Source organism: Macrosteles quadrilineatus, unplaced genomic scaffold (assembly GCF_028750875.1).
Source record: "Macrosteles quadrilineatus isolate MER2022 unplaced genomic scaffold, UCM_ALF_1.0 Scaffold_997__1_contigs__length_23119, whole genome shotgun sequence".
Classification (NCBI taxonomy): domain Eukaryota; kingdom Metazoa; phylum Arthropoda; class Insecta; order Hemiptera; family Cicadellidae; genus Macrosteles; species Macrosteles quadrilineatus.
This window is the reverse complement of record NW_026543590.1, coordinates 13,799-23,120: the sequence shown is the minus strand read 5'-3', so window position 1 is coordinate 23,120 and position 9,322 is coordinate 13,799. Positions and strand designations below refer to the sequence as shown.

The 9,322-nt window shown below is 38.4% G+C and overlaps 2 protein-coding genes across 2 annotated transcripts; both read left to right on the top strand.

The window, feature by feature from the left end:
- Positions 1–195: 195 nt before the first annotated feature.
- On the top strand, positions 196–6,638 carry LOC128982696 (uncharacterized; the record flags this gene model as incomplete). The annotated part of the gene is made up of 6 exons (XM_054401635.1): positions 196–1,106; positions 2,020–2,293; positions 2,412–4,213; positions 5,000–5,185; positions 5,818–6,411; positions 6,490–6,638. Coding segments are annotated over 6 exons (3,916 nt in total), but the record flags the coding sequence as incomplete, so codon positions are not given.
- Positions 6,639–8,286: 1,648 nt separating this feature from the next.
- LOC128982697 (ATP-dependent DNA helicase PIF1-like) lies at positions 8,287–9,003 on the top strand. The gene has a single exon (XM_054401637.1). It carries the CDS (start codon positions 8,287–8,289, stop codon positions 9,001–9,003), a length of 717 nt encoding a protein of 238 aa, XP_054257612.1.
- Positions 9,004–9,322: the final 319 nt, after the last annotated feature.

Below are 9,322 nucleotides of genomic sequence, written 5' to 3'. Positions count from 1 at the left end.
GGAGGAGAAGCGAGCACGACGAATTGAAGAACAGCGGCAGAGAGACGTCAACCGCAGGGCTGCCGAGGAGGAGGAGAAGCGAGCACGACGCCTCGAAGAACAGCGACAAAGAGACGTCAACCGCAGGGCTGCGGAGGAGAAGGAGAAGCGAGCATGACGCCTGGAAGAACAGCGGCAAAGAGACGTCAACCGCAGGGCTGCCGAGGAGGAGGACAAGCGAGCACGACGCCTCGAAGAACTCCGACAAGCAGCCAATATCCGCAGAGCCGCCGAGGATGAAGACGAGCATGTTCGACGTCTGGAAGAACTGCGGCAAGCAGCCGCTATCCGCAGAGCCGCTGAGGACAATGACGAGCGTGTTCGACGTCTTGAAGAACAGAGGCAAATAGATGCCAACCGCAGGGATGCTGAAGAGGTAGACGAGCATGCTCAACGCCTTCTAGAACAGCGTCGTCGCACAGCTGAAATACGACAGAATTCTGAGCGTAATCGACTTCAATCCCACAAAGTCGCTGCCTCAAGCCTCGTAGAGTACAGCAATTTGGGAATGTTTGACATTGCATGTGTTCATTGTGGTGCTGTTCATTTTTTGAAAGAGAGAGTGCAGAACAGAATTCACCCTAATTCATTTGGTGACTGTTGCCTTCATGGTCGCATTGAACAACCTGCGCCAGAGTTTCCCAATGAATTGGCATTGCTGTACACTAAACAACACAGACTAGCCAAACATTTCCACGATAAAATTCAAAATATTTCTGCCTGTTTTGCTTTTTCTTCATTCAATGTTGCTGATGACAGGACTTTCAATAGTAAAGGTATTTATACATTTACTGCTGGTGGACAAGTGTATCACAAGTTAAATTTGGCGGCTCAGCCAGTCAGCAACAGTGAGGGTGATTTGGAAAGACCTAGATATGGCCAAATGTACTTCATTGATCCGGAAACAGCCGTTGCAGAACGTATGAATGAACCAATGAATCAAGGCATCAATCAAGAACTAATACAGATTTTAGAGGAGATAATGAGAAGTCAAAACCCATTTTCACAGGCTTTTACGATGATGAGGGAGATAGTTGAGGAAAACAATCAACGTGCTGAAGCTCTTGGTGTCCAACCACCCCATGTCCACCTCCTGTTTGCTGAACAAATGTAAAATAATACTGTTTTCTCTAATCACAATTATTTTGTATGTTATTTGTAGTTGCTGCAAAAATATAAAATCAGAAATATAAAATAAACAGTAACTAAACATAAAACTTATGCAAACTTATCAAGTAAGTTGTCTTGTGTTTGTTACTCCTCGATAAATATGATGACTCTGAAGGGAAATTTAATTGAAGGGTCGCCACAACTAACGTTTTGCTGCAATCTCAGTACTAAACTCTGAAAACTTCCATATAAGCATAAGTAAGCGCGCCGTAGCCTTTTTTATTTCCTTTCTCTTCTCTTCTCCGTAGCTTTCTATATTGCATGTAAGAATAACTACAACAGCCTGTTAAAATAATAATACCCCCGCCGCAGCAAACCTGCAGACTAAGCGAATTTCCATTTGCCTGATTGGATTTACACTAAAATGTCTCCTGAAAAGTATCACATTTATTCCCTATTTTAATAGATTAGTTTAACGTACTTAGGTTTGCTGCAAAAAGATGTTTTGTGGTAAAATGTTAATAGTTTAGTAAAAAATGAATGTATTTTACAAATTTTATCAAAATATGTTCATAAACAAGCAAACTAAAACAGTTGACTTATTCTCCATAAGAATAACATAGGAATTTTAAATTTACAATTTTTTGGAATTTTCTCCGTAACCATTAGGCGCACAATAACGCTTCAATATATTAAATTATTTGTTTTTTTAAGCTCTACAAAATGGTTTGGAAAGAAATTGTGAAATTTTTTGTTTTTAGGGTAAACAACCTATTTTTATTTGTGTCATTTTTCTCTGAGAACTAAATAACGATTAAAGTTAAGATTTTTTTGTTTTTCATATCATTAATTTACGATGTTTACTTTTAGGCGATGATCCCAGGCGATTCAACTCACCAACTTATAATGAAGTTGCTGCTGTAATTACATTAAATGCAGACCAAAGTATCCCGGAAAATGAGATGGTTATTAAGGAGCGAGGAAAACAGTTAATAACGCTCAAGAACATTGACAGCCGAGTAGAACCATTCACCTACCCTCTCCTCTACCCAAAAGGAACTTTTGGGTTTACTGTAGTCCTTCCTCTTAAAACGCCTTATGCAAGCCGTGCACACATGACGAGGATGGAGTTGGCTCAATACAGGTTAGCCTTTCGTCCAGAACAAGCCGAGTTCTGAACAACAAGTTCTTCCTCCTGAACCATTGCTAGAGGGATTAGATCTAAGGTCGATTGGATTTAATGCTCTCCACTTTGGTGGTAGACTGTTTCAACAGTACGTCGTGGACACATACATCCGTGTTGAACGTGATCGTATTCAGTGGATCAAATATAACCAAAAGAAACTTCAAGCTGATCAGTATGCAGGAGTAACACATTTTCTAAATGAATTGGCTGAAAAGAAAAATGCTACAGTTGCTGAAAAACTGATTTTACCATCATCTTTTCCCGGATCAACTAGATATTTCACTGAACACTTTGAAGACGCTATGGCAATTGTCCGAAGGTTTGGCTCTCCAGACTTTTTTATCACAATAACGTGCAGTCCAACATGGCCAGAATTAAAAGAAGCTGCATGTATTGAGCTCTCTGATGGTTCTAAACTTCAACAGTTCGCCCAAGAAAGACCTGACATTGTGGCTAGGGTAGCCAAATTGAAATTTGACAGCATAGTTGAAGATATAAGTAAGAAACAGATTTTTGGGAAGTCTTCTGCTTTTGTTTACACTATAGAATTTCAAAAACGAGGATTACCCCACCTACATCTTCTTGTCATCATGGCAAATGAAGACAAACTCCGGTCTCCAGAGGAAGTAGACACTTTCATTTCGGCAGAAATTCCTAATGATGACCCAGTTCTAAGGGAGTTGGTCCTCAAATGGATGATTCACAATCCATGTGGCGAACTTAATCCGTCTGCGTCATGTATGGAGAATAAGGGTGGATCAGCTAAATGCCGCTTTGGATTCCCCAAAGCTCATCAAGAGTTTACGTCAATTGTTGACAACAAAACACCGAATTACAAGAGACGGTATGACCCACAACTGGATCCAAATAACCCAGAATTTTCTCACGTCCATGCGGTGTACCGCAAAAACAGTGATGGACAAAAAGTTACACGGGACAATAGACATGTTGCTCCATACAATGGCTATTTACTGAAGAAATACATGTGCCACATAAATATCGAGTATGTTGGTAGTGTTAGAGCCGTTAAGTACCTCTATAAATACATTTATAAAGGGCATGACTGCGCAAATGTAAAAATTGTTGAAAATGTGGCCCGAATAATGTATAATGAAGCAGAAACATTTGTTGAGGCACGTTATATTTCGCCCCCTGAAGCATGTTGGAGGCTGGCTGGAAATGAAATCCAAAGGAAAAGCCATTCGGTGCAACGTTTGGACATCCATCTAGAAGGTCAGTACCGTGTGGGAAACATGGAACAGACACAAGAAGATGTAGCGGACACTGGCCTGAAAGGGTCCACCTTAGAGGCGAACTTTAAACACAACTCTAAACTTCACATAGAAGAAGAGAATGGGAATGAAGTAATCTACTACTTCTACTGGCAGATGCCAGAAAAGTACAAATGGTTAGGCAAAACAAGTGAATGGGTGGTACGACAGCGAAGCTCAAAAACGATTGGAAGGATCCACACTGTGAACTTGGTGGCCCAACCTGAACTTTATCACTTAAGAATGCTCCTCTTCCGTACCAAAGATGCCAAAAGTTTTGAAGACCTTAAATTTGTAAATGGGACTGCCTATTCCACTTATAAACAAGCATGCCTAGCAAAAGGCCTTACATATGATGACCAGCAATGGATTGATGGGCTGCGGGAATCCGCTTTGTCAAAGATGCCGAGTGTCATGAGGACACTCTTTTGTCAAATCTTGATTCTCGGATCACCAGAAAACCCTAAACGTCTCTGGGATATGTTTAAGGACGAGTTGGCAGAAGATTTTCTTAGAGAAGCAGAGATTTCTGGAACCCCTCTAGAAGATGCTTACAACAGAGCATATAGAATCATAGCTTACAAGCTAAATACTGAAGCTACAGAAGGTAATAATCAACTTATAAATATTACTTATTAAAAAACTTAAATTAAGTTTATTTTGAGTGGATACCCCTTCAAAATGTATAATATATTTATTTATATTTTATTTTAAATGATAATATCTTTCTCTTAAACTGACAGCGAGTAGGTTAGCCATGCCGATGGTCAATGAATGTTGTCTATTGGTCTACCAAAGTTAAATATCAATCTTTAGTGAATTACTTCAACATATCATACATAATACCATATCAATATTCAATTATTTTAATGTCTTTAAAAGTCATTTCAAAATAATTATCAAAGATGATCTAATACAGTCCTTACTATTATTTATTAATCACAAATTTATAAAATACAGATGATTTCAGAATCAAACCTATGCAGACATTTTTATAACAGTCTTTAAAAATTAACCTAAAATATGTTAATTTAATATAAAAAATGGGTTGGAAATTATTGCGTGTTTTAAATAAGAGAGCACAAACCCCATTTAATCATATTATTCACTCATGAATAATACATTTATGACACACATTATTCTAACCATTGTTGTAAACAGTACTTTAATTTGGGAGATATGGACCTCATACATAATTGCATATCTTCCAGCAAAATAAACCGTCTTAATAACAAACATTTTGAGCCTTTGGGTGGTGATTGATCACCTAATTACTCCCAATTATTTACCCAAATTCTTTCAGCTTTATTAACTTATCGTTATTTGTGATGTGTTACAAAAACTTTAATGACACTTTTTAGAAATGTTTAACACTTAAACGTGCTTATTTTAGGGCGCAACTTCCATTTTTGGGTGGAGAACTATGGAATGGATAATATTAACGACTTCGAGATGAATGATGAGGTTTTTAACGTTGGGCAATCTCATGCAATTGGCCATCGCCTCTACAACAACCTCAATGACAAGCAGAAGGAATTTGTTGATGCTGTCATCCAAACACTTGATGATGAGAGTTCAGGTACAGTACACTGTTAATAAACTGAGAAATTCAGGTGCGAGAATACCTAGGATACCACTAATAGCATTGAACATATGTTTTAGCAATTCCATTTAACCAATGTTAAATAATGTTTATTTTCGGGCCAAAAACGTCATTTGTTGATGTTTATGATCCATACCGGGTATTTTTCTAGTAATCGTGTAGGATACCAATAACCTTTAATAATAGGGAGGTTACTTCAATATTTAGAACAGTATGTTTTGAAGCTATTTAAATAATGGTCAGGCCTTTTTTTATTTACAAGTAAATGACATAGTTAGTTATCAAAATACAGATTCAGTTTTGAAATAAAACATATGGTTAACACATATTATTTGTTGCAAAAAAAAGAACAAAAAAAAACAGAATCCTACTGCATCAGCTTTTAGAAACCCGCAGACTTGGATAATATAAGCTAGGATAATAATGAAGTTAACTGTAAATTGTACATTTTTGTTTTTAATCAATGTCATCTGATTTAATTCATTTGTTAGCTTCAATTTTGTATACTATCTTTCTTTATACTATTCAAACAATGTCACCAGTTTTAAAATCCTGACAGTAACAAAACATAATGTTGTGATAGTACACATGAATTGATTTGTTTTCAGGACCAAAATGTTTCTTCCTTGATGGACCTGGAGGTACAGGGAAAACATTTGTCTACAATACCTTATACCACCTCTGCCGAAGTCGAAATATCATTGTTAAATGCATGGCATTTACAGGCATTGCATTCATACTTCTGCCAGAAGGACGCACAACCCACAAGACATTTGGTCTTAAAGTTCCTTTGACTAATTATTCAAAATCATCAATCAAACGTGGATCTTCAAAATTCAAGGAATTGGAAGCAGTCAACATGTTCATGATGGATGAAGCACCAATGCTTCCTAAATACGGTCTTGACTGCATGGACGAGCTCCTTCGTGATCTAGGTGACAGGAACTCCCCATTTGGCGGGAAAATAATGATTTTAGGAGGAGATTTTCGACAGTGTCTACCGGTCCAGCCAAGGGCAAATCGTACCGAACTTCTAGACCTTTCCATCAAGAAAAGTGTTCTCTGGAGGTACTTCAGGGTTTTCTCTCTGGAACAAAATATGAGAGTTGATGCGGAAGAGGAGTGCTTTGCTAGGTACCTACTGAAACTTGGAAATGGAGAGCTTGATACCAACGCTGATAGTGAAATTGAACTCCCTAAAGGTGCATTGTCCCTGAAGCGACTCTAGCGATAGTAGCTGAGCGATAGTAGCTCAGCGATAGTAGTTGAGCACTGGTTAGCGTTGTTTCAAATGGTACCATTGTCCTTGACGCGACTGCGACTGGAACGGCTAGCGGCTGAACACAGCGACTGTAGCGGGTCTGCTCTGAGGGGAGTCAGAGTCGCAGTCGCTGAGCGATTTGTAGGTGTGGACGGGTTTTTGGCGTAATGTCTTCAAAGAATACAAAACTGCTTTTTACCCCTGAAGAAGATATGAGATATGTAAATATTGTTATTTATAAGAAAGAGTATAACGTTTTGTGGTGGTTTAGGAGAATAAGCAGGTCTAGTGTACGTTTCCAATGTTGTGGGTTCAAATCCCTCAATTGACAAATCACTACTACTATAAATTATAAATATAAAAAAAACTTGTTCAAAATGCAACGTTTTTAAACGCACTATAAAGTACAGAATATGTATTGAATAAATACTTGAAGATTTAAAGAAAAACGTGGGGCGCATACTAATTTTACAATTATCTTTACCTATTGAACTATTATTATCCATTGCATGCGCCCCACGTTTTTCGTTTTAAATCTTACAAGTATTTATTTTCTCCACATATTTATAAATTACTAGCTGTAACCCGTGGGCTTTGCCCCGTTTAACTTCTTAATTTTCAAGATTATCTCGTTCGCATGGCTCAATCACGTCCTGGTTTAAGTTTGTTCGCTACGCTCACTCACCTTTAGGTTGGAGCTCGTTCGCTACGCTCACTCACCTTTAGGTTGGAGCTCGTTCGCTACGCTCACTCACCTTTAGGTTGGAGCTCGTTCGCTGCGCTCACTTGCCTTCAGGTTAGCTCGTTCGCTACGCTAACTCGCCTCCAGGTTGAAGTTCGTTCGCTACGCTCACTCACCTTTTGGTTGCAAATTAGCTGTTGTCATTAATGTAAAAGAAATAATAGTGCTGCACCCTGTTGGTAATCCTTGTAACTTTAATACTATTGAACATCATAGAACAGAACCAACTTGTTTAATTGAAACAGCTGTTAAGATTCAATAATTCCATTTCTCATAAGGTTAACATGGGAAACTCCAGAGCCACTGGGGCGGAGCCCGAAAGGATTTTTGAAATAAGAATATGCCTATATGTTAATCGGGAATGTGAGCTATCATCAGGCCAAATTTCAGCCCAATCCGACCAGTATTTTTCGAGTTTACTTTTCCCATACACACATACACACATACAGCAACCACCTCTTTTTTATAATAGTATAGATTTTTTTTTTACTTTTTAGTGCGTTTAAAAACGTGGTAATACATAACCAAACACTTATTATCTGTAATCATATGTTTTATCTTCCTTTGAGCTGCTTATTTTATATTTAGAATCTCTCGGGAGCAGAACCTGTACCTCTTAACCTCTGCACTTCGAACTGTCTAATTTTAGTATTTACAGAGGACTTCAATTGATATATTTAGGCCTACATTCTCCCAAAATTTAAACATGAAAAAATTGGAAGCCCATGGGGCTTAGCCCAAGGGAAATATGAAAATTAAATGATATAATATTGCATTGTCATCCATTTGTGAGCTATTTCTAAAGTTTCAATTCTCTAGCTCGTCGGGAAGTTAGTTATTGATTGCAAAGTTTTTACCGGACAAGAAAGTGAGCTAATAAAAACGTTTTAAAATTAGCTGGTGTCATGGCACTTATACAGTAGCACCAATTCACTCGAAAGTCAGCAAACTAATGAACAGAATCGCTCTAGAACAATCGCTTCTGGGACAATGACATGGTTAGCTACTATCGCTGAGCTACTATCGCTGAGCTACTGTCGCTCAGCTACTATCGCAAGAGTCGCTTCAGGGACAATGCACCTTAATGACATCATCACTAATACTAATGACATTGTTAACGAGATCTATGGAGAATGTCTCTCCGACGGAAACTTTGAGGACATGAAGGATCGAGCAATTCTTGCACCCCTAAACAAGGACGTCGACACAATTAACAACACCGTTATCAATTTAATTCCTGGAACCGAGACCATTTATAAAAGTTACGATTCAATTAAAGATGAACCAGAAGGTGCCTTAAAGTTTCCCCCAGAATTCCTAAACTCTATCGAGATTTCAGACCTACCACCACACCAGCTCAGACTAAAAAGTAATACCATTATCATGCTCCTTCGTAACCTTGACGTCTCAGAGGGTCTGTGCAATGGCACTAGACTGATAGTTACAGCACTCTGTCCTAACATAATAAAAGCCAAGATCATCACTGGTGAACACTCTGGCCGAGACGTGCACATACCGAGAATCACCCTTGATTCATGCAAGTCTCAGCTAGGGTGTTCACTACAAAGACACCAATTCCCTATTCGGCCAGCCTTTGCGATGACAATACATAAATCGCAAGGGCAAACATTTAAATATGTCGGCGTCGTGCTACAAACGCCTGTATTCATGCATGGCATGCTATACGTTGCATTTTCAAGGGTAAAGCGTAGAAGTGCATTGAAAGTGGTGGTACCGCCAGAAACAGGTGGTCGCACACGCAACGTAGTGTGGACCGAAGTTTTTAATTGATGTGGTTCGTGCATTTGAGAAAAGACTTTTGTTATATTATGAAATTCTATTTTTCTTGCACTATTTTTCATTTGTTTTGTTGTAAACATTTTCTTTGATAGTTAGTTTTATTGAAGGTATGCATTGTACTGTATCAGATGCAGGCAAGTTCTTTACTTGCTCTGCTCTTTAGGGATACTTTAAATGTATTGAAATATTTTGGAATATTTCATTTTTATATAATAATCTTATAATCTTATGTGAGCAATGTTGGCTTGCAGATCAAAAACAGCAAGGTCAAAGGTCGGGGTACCGCAGGGTTCGGTTATGGGCCACATTT